Source organism: Phragmites australis, chromosome 3 (assembly GCF_958298935.1).
Source record: "Phragmites australis chromosome 3, lpPhrAust1.1, whole genome shotgun sequence".
Classification (NCBI taxonomy): domain Eukaryota; kingdom Viridiplantae; phylum Streptophyta; class Magnoliopsida; order Poales; family Poaceae; genus Phragmites; species Phragmites australis.
This window is the reverse complement of record NC_084923.1, coordinates 8,271,037-8,285,130: the sequence shown is the minus strand read 5'-3', so window position 1 is coordinate 8,285,130 and position 14,094 is coordinate 8,271,037. Positions and strand designations below refer to the sequence as shown.

Sequence of the window (14,094 nt, the reverse complement as noted above, 5' to 3'; positions counted from 1 at the left end):
CCGGTAAGTAATATACCTTCTCGGGGATATGGAAATTGTTGCTTGTATGTTACCAAAGTATCCAGTAATATACGAGTGTCATGAATATATCCTGGTCAACCGGTGACAATAAATGTGAACCTCATATCAAAGTCACAAACCGTCATGACATTTTGCAAAGCATATCCATGTCGGCCAAAGTATTTAGGTTGTTCACTTAAGGGCACAGTCACAAGTTTATGTTTTCCATCAATTGCACCAAAACAATCCTTCAAATGAGGCCAAAACCTAGGTTCTCGGAGCCTAGAATGCACTATTGCGAACTGAGGATCTTTAGGCTTTATTATGTTAACAACCATTCGATTGATACTATCTAGTACATCAGCAAACTTTCTACTGACAGTTTTCAATGAATGCACAAACTTGTTCTTTACTTGTTTAAACGATTCAGGTGCACTACATGCCCATAAAAGCATTCCTAAGGCTTCCTTGCTACAAAGTTCTCTACTAGATTGCAAGCCATAGTTATTTACCAATGTACCATTTGTACAACTAATAGCTTCAAACATTATCCTTAACTCTTCCTCATACTCAAGTGGTGCAGTATTAAAAGTGATATAGACTGGCATTGCCTAAAAATGCAGAGTACAATATAAATTTCAACATGGAAAAACATATTACTTATAGAGATAACATATTCATCAACTGACCTCATTTTGCTCAGCCCACCACTCGTCACTAGCTGTAATGCATCATGTCACAGGATCTCTCCCCCAAACTAGTGGTTCTATTGTTTAAAGTCTTTCATTGGGTATAAGTTTTCTTTAAGGCATCTCACCTATTCTTCATTTGCCCTTAGGTATATGACCTCTTGGTTCATTCCTGAAACTTCCTTATAAGGTTTGCATACCCTAAAATATTCAAACAATGTTGAGGCCTATTGTGTACATTCACTTATTCTACACAAATTTTATTGAACACCTTGGCAGCAAATGGATCCCACTTAGTAATGCACTTCGCAGGCTTTCCTATCTATGATTTGCATTTGAACATTACATCACGAATAACTTATGAGCCACATGAGTATCAATTTCATTCATTCCATTAGTAGCAATGCAAAAAATAGCAAAAATGGGTAAATGAGTATCAATTTCATTCATTCCATCAATCAATCCATACAACAACAATAGCTAAATTGAACTTCCATACAGTAGCTAAATCGAACTTCCATACACAAATCAAGCATTTTTTATAAGCAAAGGGGGAAAGGAGGAATGGAGTACTTTGAGTGCGGTGGCGATGGTTCTGACGAAGCTCGTAGGGGAGGTGCTTGGCTGTGGATAGGGGCAGAGACAGGCTGTGGATAGGGGCGGCAGCCGGATGTGGATAAGGGCGGCGGCTTGGCTATGGACAGGGGTGGCGGATGCCTATGGATAGGAGTTGGCTCCTTGGACGGAAGGGGCGGCGACATCTGCTCCGGACGGCGCGCTCGCTGGATCGATGGCAAAGCAGGTGAAGGGTACTGGATGGTCGTGCGCCCATGCGGATGAGAGGTGGCGGTGCAATCCAGGCTGGCAGCATAGTCTGATGTGGCGGTGCTCTAACCCTATAAATCGTCCAGGTGAGAGCGACAGAGGAGAGCTCAGGAGAGGGGCGAGCACAAGCAAAGAAGTTGGGGAAAGGCTATTTATGCCGTGGCAGTTGGTGGGTAATTTTTTGCCAACTTTAGGGGTAATTTTATAACCCCAGCCATCTCCCCGCTTCTGCATTTTAGTGCAATTGAGGGTGGCTGTGAGAATCATGTCCACTAGCAACCACAGAGAATTGGCCTGTTTGGGACCACTCACTGCTTTTTTTGTCGAGAATCGCCTCATAAGTGGCCCCAAACAGGGCCAAAACCGGATCAACTTGCATTTGCACATATTCGTTTTTTTGTGTGGGGGGAGGGGGTTGGGGGCTGGTTGCAAGGTAAAGACGAAATATGTTGAGGTGGCATAAATCAGGATGTTTCTCTAAGCTCTACACAGTAGGAGTCACGTGTGATTGTCCAGTAGAAAACTTTTGCAATGAGTATTCAAACATCAATAATTTTGCTCAAATTTTGACTAAGATCCATAAGTTTTTTCTTTACAAGCAATCGACACATTAAGCATAAGAAAACGTAGAAACACTAAAATAAAAGATTGATTCATCAGTGGTGAGGGCTTGTCGTATGAGGAAAAGATGAGAAGTGGGGGAACAAATGAGGATGCATTCTCGACTCTACATAATGGGAGTCACGTGCAGGCGCTCACTGGAAAACTTTGTAAAGTATCCAAAAATGAATTGTTTTGCTCAAATTTTGATCGAGACTTGTAAAGTTTTTCTTTTGCAATCAATACGTTAAGCACAAGCAAAAAACGCCTGAACAAAAGATTGATCTATTAGTTCATGATTGTTGAAAGATGATATTGTTGTCAACAACACATCTTGAAGGCTATTTAGTCCTCCTAAGACACGCCATTTTTTATTTTTTCTATTTCTTGTCATTTCAAAATAAAAACACATGTACGACATAATAAATTACATGATTGGAAAGTCAGGGACGCTTTGTTAAAAACTTGAGACGCTTTGTGAAAAAACTCGAGAGGGATTTGAAACTCAACACGTGAGTGGATAAACCAACTCTCCAAGTACAATTTAAGGATTAGTTGTTTTTTTATTGTGATTCTAATAATCTAGATTATGATTCTTATAATCTAGAATCTAAATTGTATAATATAAAATAAACAACACTAGGTTATTATAATCTCCCACCTCCTGTCCTCAGTTCCTCATCTCCCTTCTCTCTCTCAGTCACCCTGTATCCTTTCTGAGGCATCTTATGTGTGGCGACGTAACCACCTTCTCGTCACCTTGTGCACCTTCTCGTCACCTACGTCGACGTCATACAAGTGGGCAACTACTCAACCGCGAACTTGATCGAGGCGCACGCGATCCTCGCCACAATCTCGACCACGACTGGGATCGGTCGCGTCTCCTCCGTATCATCTGCGTCGTCCTCTTTGAACTCGCCGTCACGCCTCCTCTACATCCTTCCTACCCTTGTCCCTCTCCTCCCTCACCTTCTCTCCTCTACCCTCTCCACCGCCTCCCTCTTCTCCCGCCTCGCCGTCGCGGGCCTCATCGCGTCCTCGTTGATTGCCATGCTCGCCGCATCACTCCACGCACATGTTCCCACCCACCGTTATCTACCTTCGCCTCCTCCTTGCCCCAACCTCTCTGCTCCTCACCCTCTTCTCCCCGCTTCTCTTCCTCTCCTTCCTCCTCGCCCTCTGCAAGGTTGCGTCTACCGCGGCGCACGACATCGCCAACCCTAACCCCAGTTTTGATGCCGGCAACCCCTGCAAGCACAAGAACCAACATGAGCACCAGCTAGCCACCCCGTGAGCTGCGTCATGCGATGGCTTGGGAAGCATCAGCAGGAAGGGAGAGAGCGAAATATTATGTTTATAATAGCAATGATGGTTAAATATACGTCATAATTCATAATTTAGAAGTAACATTTTGTTATATTATGAATTATGATATAATCTATCTTCAAATTGTAAAATCTAAATTGTAGAATCGCTATATATTTTCAATTCTAATTTTAAAATTAAAATGCTAAAATTATAATAAAAAACAAACAGCCCCTGCACCTGCCATTTTCCTCCCCTAATCCCGCGAAGGAAAGGGAAACGTGAAAAATCGCGGAACTCACACCCTGCTCCACCCACTAGGGAGTAGGGACTGCACGAGCAACCCTCCTCCCTCTTGTTCGGCGGCTCCCAGTTCGATCCCTCCTACCTCCCTCCGGCCAGCAGTCCAACTCCGCACGACGAGCACAGGCGGCCCCGCCTCGGCACCGTGTCCCTCTCGCACCGGCGGCGCGGCGCGCGCCTCCGCCGCCTGGGCTGCCCTGCCCGGCTCAACCGAACGAAGTCGTAGCAACTAACAAGGTGACTGGCTCGATTGGCTTGTGCTCGTGGTAGCAATTCGACACTTGCTGCTTGTTAATGACGTTGGGTTGTCAGGCGGGGGAGCATGTCGAGCGCGGTAGTGAACGGCCTGGCCGGCGCCGGCGGCGGCATCATCGCCCAGATCATCACCTACCCCCTACAAACCGTACCGCCCTCTCCTCTCCGCCGCCCCTCTCGCTCTAATTAACTCCAGTCTTCCACAATTTGGCAAACACTTGCGCTGCCTGATGACTGATGGCTCAAACAGGTGAACACCCGGCAGCAGACGGAGAGGTCGGCGAAGAAGAGGAAGCCCGGGAGCGGCGCCACCGACATCTCCACCCTCTTCCAGATGCTCCAGGTGATTCCCCGCGGGCTTGTGGTCTGTTCGATGTAGCAGCTGCTAGTGCCCCCTAATGACCATGTGTGGAGTCAAGTTACTGTAGCTGATCCAAACGGAAGGATGGGGTGGGTTGTACAGCGGCCTGAAGCCCTCTCTCATCGGCACTGCTGCGTCGCAGGTCAACTCCAGGAGTCTCTAATCTAAGTGAGTTTCGGTAACTACAGAACAGTTTCTTTAGACGTATCCTTCTTATGCTTGCAGGGAATCTATTACTACTTCTACCAGCTTCTCAAGAATAAGGTGGAAGATGTAGCAGTTGCTCGTGGTAAGAAGGGCCTTGGGGATGGTACTGTTGGGATGCTCTCCTGGCTTGGTATTGCAGCTGTTGCTGGGTAAGTCATCTACTCGCACTGCAATCACTTGTTGCATTAAATGTTGGAACAAAAGGAAATGGATGCATGGGCTGGTCAATTATCTTATGTGTGGACCTGGGATGTCACTGGACGACCAAACTAATAGGGTTTGTTAAAGTGTGTAATTTTGTGATAATATATGTGCAGGGTTTGTATATTTTATGAGAAGGACCAAAAAGTGTAATTTTTTATAGTTTATACCATTTAAGTGTAGTTCTCTGAAATTTACTCTTGATCTTGAGGCATGCTCATGCTCACTTTTCCTTCGCTGCAGGTCAATCAATGTTCTTCTTACCAATCCAATATGGGTTCTTGTGACACGGATGCAGGTAAACTAGGTTAATTAATTTCTTGTTTTCGAAAATAACAGAACTGCTAAAGTTAACTAAAGAAGAGAATTATAAACAAGGTTAGTGAGTTCTACTGTCTGAAAACCACCATCATTGATTCTGTCAGGGAATGCTTAGATTAGTGTTATGGTTACATCCTACTATACTTGCGCAATGTTGTGTTGCCATCTGCTGTTTAGAGATGAAGTTGTATGAGCGACCAGGCAAAGAACTTACATTTCATTGTCTCCAAAAGTTTCCATGATATTTTTATGGGTGAGGAGAATTGAGGAACTGAAATGGTCTTCTCTATTAGGCAGCCTCAGGAATATTTCTGAAGTTTTTACGCAGGACCCATATTGCAAAACTTTGATAAGATGAGCTTACAATATTGTTTGCATACTTTTATATATGCTACAATCTCATTTTACTATCAGGCTTCAAGCCTTAAACTACTCCACTGAATAAGATCCTTACTAAGTCATAATTATTATTTTTAGAGAAAAAACTAAGTTACTAGTCCTTATGACCTAGCTAGATGGTTGCTATTCCTTCTGTTTACATCTTCCCAAAGTATTTCCATACTTCCTAGTTCCTACAGCGGGCCCCATGTACCATATGGATTATGGAAAGGCTTTTGATTTGCCTGTGACTATAACTGCTACATTTGCATGGCTCAGCGTCCCATTGTCTTGCAATCAGAGAACTATGGTACATTGGTACGTGATGCGAAAGCGGTGTTAACTGATAGATAAATATTACTTGTATATTTGTTGAAACATCATGTGGCTTGTTGTTACGAGGCTTGTACCAAAAATGCAAGGGCTAAATAAACTGCAATATGCTTCTACATTACTCATAATAAAAATTGCAGCAAATCAGTAAATTACCTTTGGCTTTCTTTCAGACACATACACAAGCAGAAAGGAAGATCTTGGAGTCTAAGAGGGAGCTTTTGCTGAGAGAAGTATCTAGGGCAAATTCATTGGAGGTTTCAATTCTGAAGGATAGGTTGGTTAAATTGGAGTCTGAAAAACCTCGTCCATATGGTACACTTCAAGCGGTTAGCACTCATTACTTTCCTCAAGTTGCCAATCCTTTATTCTTAACTTTTATGTTAAATTTTCATATTGAAAATTATTGATAAAGAAATGAAAAGGGCAGTGGCTGAATGGTTCAGATCTTTCTTTTTTTTTCCCTAAAAAAAAGAACTGAGAAGTACACATGCCAGTGTCACAGTTGTTTGCCTTAATCTTCAAATGACTTAACTATTAGGTCAAGAAATATTATATAAGTTTGTTTGCTTAATAATTAGGCTATAGAGAATACAAATATTCGTGTTCCTGAACTGGAGTATCTTCTCAAATTCTTATTGGTAGGGTTAATTCGTTAACCCTACAAAATTATAATCTTCATTTGCAAATAATTGCATGTAAATATACTGAACAGTAACTGTAACTGGCGTCAGAAGTTCTGATTTTTTTTCTAATTTGCTTTTAACTTCACAAATAAAGTTATCACACATATTTTACTGATTTTTATCGGTATTAGACAGATCGGGGAGGTCTATCGTGAATCAGGCATAAGAGGATTTTGGAAAGGACTTGTTCCAACATTAATCATGGTTAGTTATTTGTTTTTGAAATTTATCGATATGTACGCAAGTCCACAGCTACTGAAACATGTAAATTCTCAGGTATGTAATCCATCAATTCAGTTTATGATCTATGAAACATTGGCAAAGCGTCTCCAGTCAAAGCGTTCTGGAAAGCAACTACCTAAAAAGAACCTCACTGCTATGGAGGTATAATTTTTTCACATTTAGGTCCTGTAATAAGCTTTTCTTTCTAAAATGATGCATTTGCCTGCCTTTGTGAACGTATGATTGTTTGTACTCTTTGATCACCTTACATGTTTATCTTCCAGAAACTTCATTGTTCTATGTTGTTATAATGCTATATTATTCAAGTGTTTTGAAGCAGGTGCTGGAGGTGGGTGTAAAATTTGTCAATCAATAGTTCAACATTAGATGTTTCACGCAAAACTAGTTGTTGTTACCTTCAGACCAGTTGACTGCAATCGTTTTATTGTTTTTGATGGGTTGTCACAATCTGCTATTGCAATTGATTATGTTTTGGGTTGTTCTTCAGTGGTCCTTTTTATGAAAAGTTTGCGAATCTTAATCTTGAAGAGGAGTAGTTAATTGTAGCAAGGGCAAATTTATCTACATGATACAGTTAGTTTGTTACCCAAAATGTCTCTTCCATCTCTTCCGATCCACATGATTCTGTTTGACCTGAAGAAAAGAACGTATATCGTCTGTGGAAGATCTGGCTGTTACAGAAAACGCCTGGGTTTAGCACTGTAGGATGCGTCAATACGATATTTTGTTTGGCGGCAGCGCCAGCGGCCAGCTAACAGAGACCATCGAGATTTAATTACTACATTAATGGAGAGCATGATGTGCTTACTCAGTACCGCTGCTCTTAATTACGACGAATACTAATTTCTTTATATGATCATACACCATGTACTTGCAACAAGCAATACGAATTCACTGCAATTATAGCCTTTGATATACTTGTCAAGTTATACCAATTAATATACGAAAATGCAGATTTACCCATAGTTATTAGTAACAACTTTTGCTTTAAGATTCACAAACTTTTGTATAAGAGAACTACTGGAGCAAGCCACGTTCTTTCTGTACATTTCTACAAACACAAGAAAGAAAAAAAATCAACTTCATGACTTATCTATCCCATTCCGCTGTCCAGATCTTATATTTGCTTTGTTAGTACTCCAGATTCAAAGTTTAAATAGGAATATGAATGTACAAGCTCATGGTAATTTTCATACATATATTTATATGGCCCTTCTCAGAACTTTCCTCCTTGAGCAGGTTTTCTTATTGGGTGCAATAGCAAAACTGGGAGCTACTGTTGTCACTTATCCATTGCTAGTTGTGAAGGTACATTTTATTGAGGGATTGGTTATAACTTTGACCCCTTATTCTGTTCAAAGTTTTTACTCCAGACTACTATCGTACTTTATGTTTAAACGCATTGTTCCGAAAATGAGGTATGAAGTAGCCTATTCAAAGCTCAGAAAAAACCTTATGCACATGCCATTTGTGAAATTCCCATAACAGATTTCATTCGATTGTACTATTACTGTTAAGTAGTCTGATGCAATACTTTTATTCATAAAAAATTCTTTAAAACTGATGCTTCCACCAAAGGAACTATTAAGTCTCCTGCGCCAAAAGTTCTACTTTATCTTTGGATTCTTATCTAATGATCCAGGACAATTGCAACCTTCCAAATAGGAACTAGCCAATCCATGGGGTAATCATACTTTCACTCAAATGGACTGGTATTAGATCTGCTTTAGATGCACCTAGTTACATGCATTAATGGCACAAATCCATCACCCTGGGTGAAGGGTTTAATTTTGCAACAACTGTGATGCCTTTTTTGTTTGATCATTACATCTTAACTATTGCAGTCTAGGTTGCAAGCAAAACAAGAAATTGGCAGGAATGTGATGTCCAGATACACAGGTATCTTTCTCCACTATGCAACTAAACTAGTAACAAATTGTTGATATATTTTCTTCAAGAACAAATTGTTGATATCCTTTTGTCGAGACGAATTGTTGATATTTTCTGAGCCATTGTGCTTTGATAATATATGCGATATCTTGCTTCCTCATTTTGTCACATATATCTAATCATGTTGCTGATAACGTTACACTGACTATGTTTGTTAGGTACAATAGATGCGATAATAAAGATGGTGCGCTACGAAGGATTGCAAGGATTTTACAAAGGAATGGGTACAAAGATTGTACAAAGTGTCTTTGCCGCCTCAGTTCTCTTTATGGTAAAAGAGGAGTTGGTTAAGTTAGCAGTGCTTTTAGTTGCCAGGAGTAGGACTATGCTTATTACTACGTCCAAGAAACCGTAGGTGCAATCCACGACCAATTATTTTTGCTTCAATTTGTAATATATATGTTATGATCGGAAATACTTATAGTAGGCGCAGACGGGAGGCGGCAGGAAATCAAAGTAGTATCTAAGTTATCATATTTATATTTAAATAAATAAGCATAGTTAGATTGAGAGAAGGCAATATAATCAGATAAGGTAGGATTAGTTGAGATTGAGTTAGGAGATTGAATTGTAATAGGATTAGAATATGTTCAGCTAAGACTCTATCTAATGAGCAGCCAATATATGAAAGAGGCAAGGAATAGATTAATCTAATTCTCACCTCAAGTTCTCTGCTATCTCATTTCTGTTCCCAATCAGCCGACGCCTTGGCGTCTTCATCTTCTTCATCACGCGCAGGAAGTCGGCAAGAGACAGACCGGCCACCTCTCACTCATATCCTCTTCGGTCGCTGTCGCAAGGACGTGACAACTTGGTATCAGAGACACCACCATCCATGGACTTCGGGGCCGATCACGATCAGTTCAAGAAACTCCTTGCCGAACAGTAGGAGCTGATGCGCAATGAGTTTCAAACAAGCGTCACCAACATCCAGTCCACCCTGACCGATGTCACCACGGCATTAACAGGTGTGATGAACCGGCTGACGCGATTGGAACAGGTGAAGGGCGTGGAAGTATCAGGCATCGCGGACGAGTTAGCCAATGGCTCCCGATTAGATGGCACCGAACCACCAACGATCATGAGGAGGCAGCAGACGAACCACGCATCTCCCTTTACGCCGTGGCGGGTGTCCAGTCCGTAGGCACCGTCCGTCTACGGGTCACTTTGGGCGGTCAAGCGCTGCTGGCACTGGTGGATTCAGGATCTTCTCACAACTTTATATGCGATAAGGTGACAATACGTCTGGGGCTGCATCTCCAAATTGTGCGCACGGGATTGTGCATGACCGTGGCCAACAGTGATCAGCTCTGTGCCACAGGTGTTTGCCAATCCCTATCAATTGGCATTGGACAGGAGGTGTTTCAGCTGGATTGTTTTGTAGTGCCTCTTGGAGGCTATGATTTGATCCTTGGAACACGTTGGTTGCGCTCCCTTGGGCCAATATTGTGGGATTTCAACAAGCTAACAATATCTTGCGTTCTCAACGGTCAGCGGGTAACTTGGCGAGGGGTGCCCGGAACGAAGCCTACTATTTTCACTATTCATCAGGAGGGCAGTATTATGGAGCATTTACTTACAGAGTTCGCAACTTTGTTCAATGAACCATCTGGTTTACCGCCGGCGCGCATACATGATCACCGCATTCACCTCTACGATGGAGCAATGCCGGTTGCGGTGCGACCATATAGATACCCTCAGCTCCAGAAGGATGAGCTGGAACGCCAGTGTGCCGATATGCTCGGTCAAGGCCTTATACGCCTCAGTACTTCGGCCTTTTCTTCACCAGTTCTTTTGGTTAAGAAACGCGATGGTTCATGGCGTTTTTGTGTCGATTATAGGGCCCTCAATGCCATAACAATCAAGGATAAATTTCCTATCCCAGTGGTTGAGGAATTGTTGGACGAACTTCGTGGAGCATGTAATTTCACCAAATTGGATCTTCGCAGTGGCTATCATCAAGTTCGCATGCATGTAGCTGATGTGGAAAAGACAGCATTCCGAACTCATCAAGGTCATTACGAATTTTTGGTAATGCTGTTTGGTCTAACGAACGCACCGGCAACATTTCAAGCACTCATAAATGACATCCTTTGCCGGTATCTTCGTCGGTTTGTTCTTGTCTTTTTTGACGATATCTTAATTTATAGCTGTTCATGGGCTGATCATTTGCGCCATGTCCGAGTGGTCCTGGAGACATTGCGCCAACACAATCTGTTTCTCAAGAAATCTAAGTGCCTTTTTGGGGTTTCATCGGTTTCTTATTTGGGGCATGTCGTGACTGTGGACGGCGTAGCTATGGAAAGTCAGAAGGTTCATGCCGTGAAAGAATGGCCCGAACCAAAGTCGATCCGTGCGCTCCGTGGTTTTTTGGGCCTGGCCGGTTATTATCGACGTTTTATTCAGAATTACGGCAACATTGTAGCTCCTCTTACGCAACTTCTGAAGAAAGACCGGTTTGCTTGGACAGAGGTAGCCTCTAAGGCGTTTATCGCGCTAAAAAGTGCGCTGTCTTCAGCCCTAGTACTACAATTACCAGATTTCCGTCGCACTTTTATAGTTGAATGCGATGCTTCAGGTTCCGGCATTGGTGCCGTATTACATCAAGCATCTGGCCCAGTGGCGTTTTTCAGCAATGCTTTGATGCCACGACACGCAGGATTAGCAGCTTATGAGCGTGAACTCATCGGGTTGGCACATGCTATCAGACATTGGCGACCTTATCTTTGGGGTCGACACTTTATAGTAAAAACAGATCATTATAGTTTGAAATTCCTTCTTGATCAGCGGCTTTCGACAATCCCTCAACATCGTTGGATAAGTAAATTGTTGGGATTTGATTTTGAGGTGGAATATAAACTTGGTGCTACCAATACAGTGGCTGATGCATTTTCTCGCCGTGATGCTGAAACTCTGGTGGCAAATGCTATATCATCACCTACATTCGTATTATGGGATGATCTTCGGCAAGAATTAGAGGCTGACACAGAATTACATCATCTCCGTGAAGATGTTCTTGCTGGCAAGAAAGGACCGGCTTGGGAAGTCTGTGATGGATTGGTCACCATTGGTCGTCGTATTTTTGTACCGGCTCACTCTTCCTTAATTTTGCAACTGTTGGAACAAGCTCATTCTATAGGCCATGAAGGCGTTCAGCGGACTCTTCATCGTCTTCGTGCGGATTTTCAGATTCCAGGGGACAAGAATCTAGTGCAAAATTTTGTAAGGGATTGTCCAGTGTGTCAAAGAAACAAAACTGATCATCTTCATCCAGCTGGATTACTGCAGTCCTTGCCGGTTCCATCACAGATATGGAGTGATATAGCCATGGACTTCGTGGAAGGACTGCTGAAGATCAACAACAAATCTGTTATTCTTACGGTGATTGATCGGTTTTCCAAATACGCTCATTTTATTTCATTGGGTCATCCTTACACAACAATTTCAGTGGCTAAGGCATTCTTTGATGAGGTAGTACGCTTGCATGGGTTTCTGGAGTCGATTGTTAGTGATCGTGATCCTATTGTCACAAGCAATTTGTGGAAAGAGCTCTTTCGTCTCTCAGGTACTCGTTTACATATGAGCTCTGCATTTCATCCGCAGAGTGACGGTCAATCAGAAGCTGCAAATAAAGTAATCATCATGTATCTTCACTGTTTGACGGGGGATCGGCCAAAACAATGGCTTTGATGGTTGCCTTAGGCTGAGTATTGTTACAATACAGCATATCATTGCAGCCTTCATGACACTCCATTTCAAATTGTGTATGGTCATTCTCCTACTCTCCGTGCATATGATAAGGGCGAAGCTAGAGTACCGGCTGTGGAGCAATCCTTACTGGAATGGGATGAGTTCCTGGCTGATGTTAGGGAACGGCTTCTCCAGGCACAAGAGCATGCTAAACAATATTATGATGCCAAACACACAGATGTAGCATTTGGTGTTGGAGATTGGGTATGGTTGAAGCTTCTTCATCGGCCTGCTGCTTTAATACAGGCGTCAAAAGGAAAGCTTACCCCACGTTTCTATGGTCCCTTTCAGGTATTAGCTCGTATTGGTGATGTGGCCTATCGCATTCGACTGCCAGAAGGAGCAAAAATCCATGATATGTTTCATGTGGGCGTCCTTAAAAAATTTTATGGCCAACCACCGCAAGACGTCCCTCAGTTGCCACCAATACTTAATGGTCGAGCATTGCCTACACCAGCTCTAATTGTTCGCAGTTGCCTTGCTAGAGGAATTTGGAAGGTTTTGGTCCGATGGCAAGGTCAGGATGCTTCCAATGCAACTTGGGAAGATGTGGAGTCGTTTAAGCAGCGCTATCCAAATTTTCAGCTCGAGGACGAGCTGTTTCCGAAGGAGGGGAGAGATGTTATGATCGGAAATACTTATAGTAGGCGCAGACAGCAGGCGGCAGGAAATCAAAGTAGTATCTAAGTTACCATATTTATATTTAAATAAATAAGCATAGTTATATTGAGAGAAGACAATATAATCAGATAAGGTAGGATTAGTTGAGATTGAGTTAGGAGACCGAATTGTAATAGGATTAGAATATGTTCGGCTGGGACTCTATTTAATGAGCAGCCAAGACATGAAAGAGGCAAGGAATAGATTAATCTAATTCTCACATCAAGTTCTTTGCTATCTCATCTATGCTTCCAATCAGCCGATGCCTTGGCGTCTTCATCTTCTTCACCACTGGCAGGAAGCCGGCAAGCGACAGACCGGCCACCTCTCACTCATATCCTCTTCGGTCGCTGTCGCAAGGACGTGACAATATAGGATCCCATTATTCATATCTTGTTCGAAATCAATCTTACCCCTTTTTTTTCTTTGCATCAACTTGTAAATCTACGGGATCCCATTATCCATATCCTGTCCGCTATCAGTCTTATATTCTTTACTAGAAAACCCCCTAAATTCTCTAAAAAATTACTATCTCCCCTCTTGTCGGTAGCCTCCTTTCCCCTCCATAAATCTGTAGTCCAGATTCCTAGTCCTGCCAGAACAAATGCGAAGTCAGCGCTACCTTATAGAGATCTATTGACACCAGAGTTTGTTCACTCATAGTTGCTATCAGTACCACTCGTTGATTAGTTTCTTCTTTGTTATACCCTATCCATAGCTGAATAATTTTATGTGAATCAGGGAGAAATAATATGGAAGTTATTACATGTGGGTTTAATTGGCAGTGCTCTATTTGTTTTAGAGCCTCTGCAAGTTATGGAAATAATTTAATGTTGAATGTACTGTGTGTATTGCACCTGCCAACTGAGTGAATTACGAGTCTGGAAAAAACGAAGCACAATGGCAATAGTTTATTATCTTTTTTCTGCAAGGCTCGGGAGGAACGTTAACTGCTGGTGCATTCCTTCGAAAATTCTCAAGAGAATTCAGAGCATTCACGAACAGTAGGAATTTTTTGTAATAAAAA

At 42.3% G+C, this 14,094-nt stretch overlaps 1 protein-coding gene across 2 annotated transcripts; it reads left to right on the top strand.

Moving 5' to 3' along the window:
• The first annotated feature begins 3,687 nt into the window (after nt 1-3,687).
• On the top strand, nt 3,688-13,548 carry LOC133911943 (peroxisomal nicotinamide adenine dinucleotide carrier-like). Of its 2 annotated transcripts, XM_062354443.1 has the most exons (14): nt 3,688-3,894; nt 3,929-3,959; nt 4,035-4,125; nt 4,228-4,320; nt 4,406-4,480; nt 4,564-4,694; nt 4,990-5,044; nt 5,952-6,107; nt 6,600-6,668; nt 6,741-6,848; nt 7,947-8,015; nt 8,552-8,606; nt 8,816-9,058; nt 13,443-13,548. In XM_062354443.1, exons 3-13 carry the CDS (start codon nt 4,045-4,047, stop codon nt 9,010-9,012), a joined length of 1,089 nt encoding a protein of 362 aa, XP_062210427.1. In that variant the 5' UTR covers nt 3,688-3,894; nt 3,929-3,959; nt 4,035-4,044; the 3' UTR covers nt 9,013-9,058; nt 13,443-13,548. The 2 variants fall into 2 exon arrangements, with proteins under 2 accessions (XP_062210427.1, XP_062210426.1); XM_062354442.1 differs by having other exon boundaries at nt 3,689-3,959.
• The last annotated feature ends 546 nt before the right edge of the window (nt 13,549-14,094 follow it).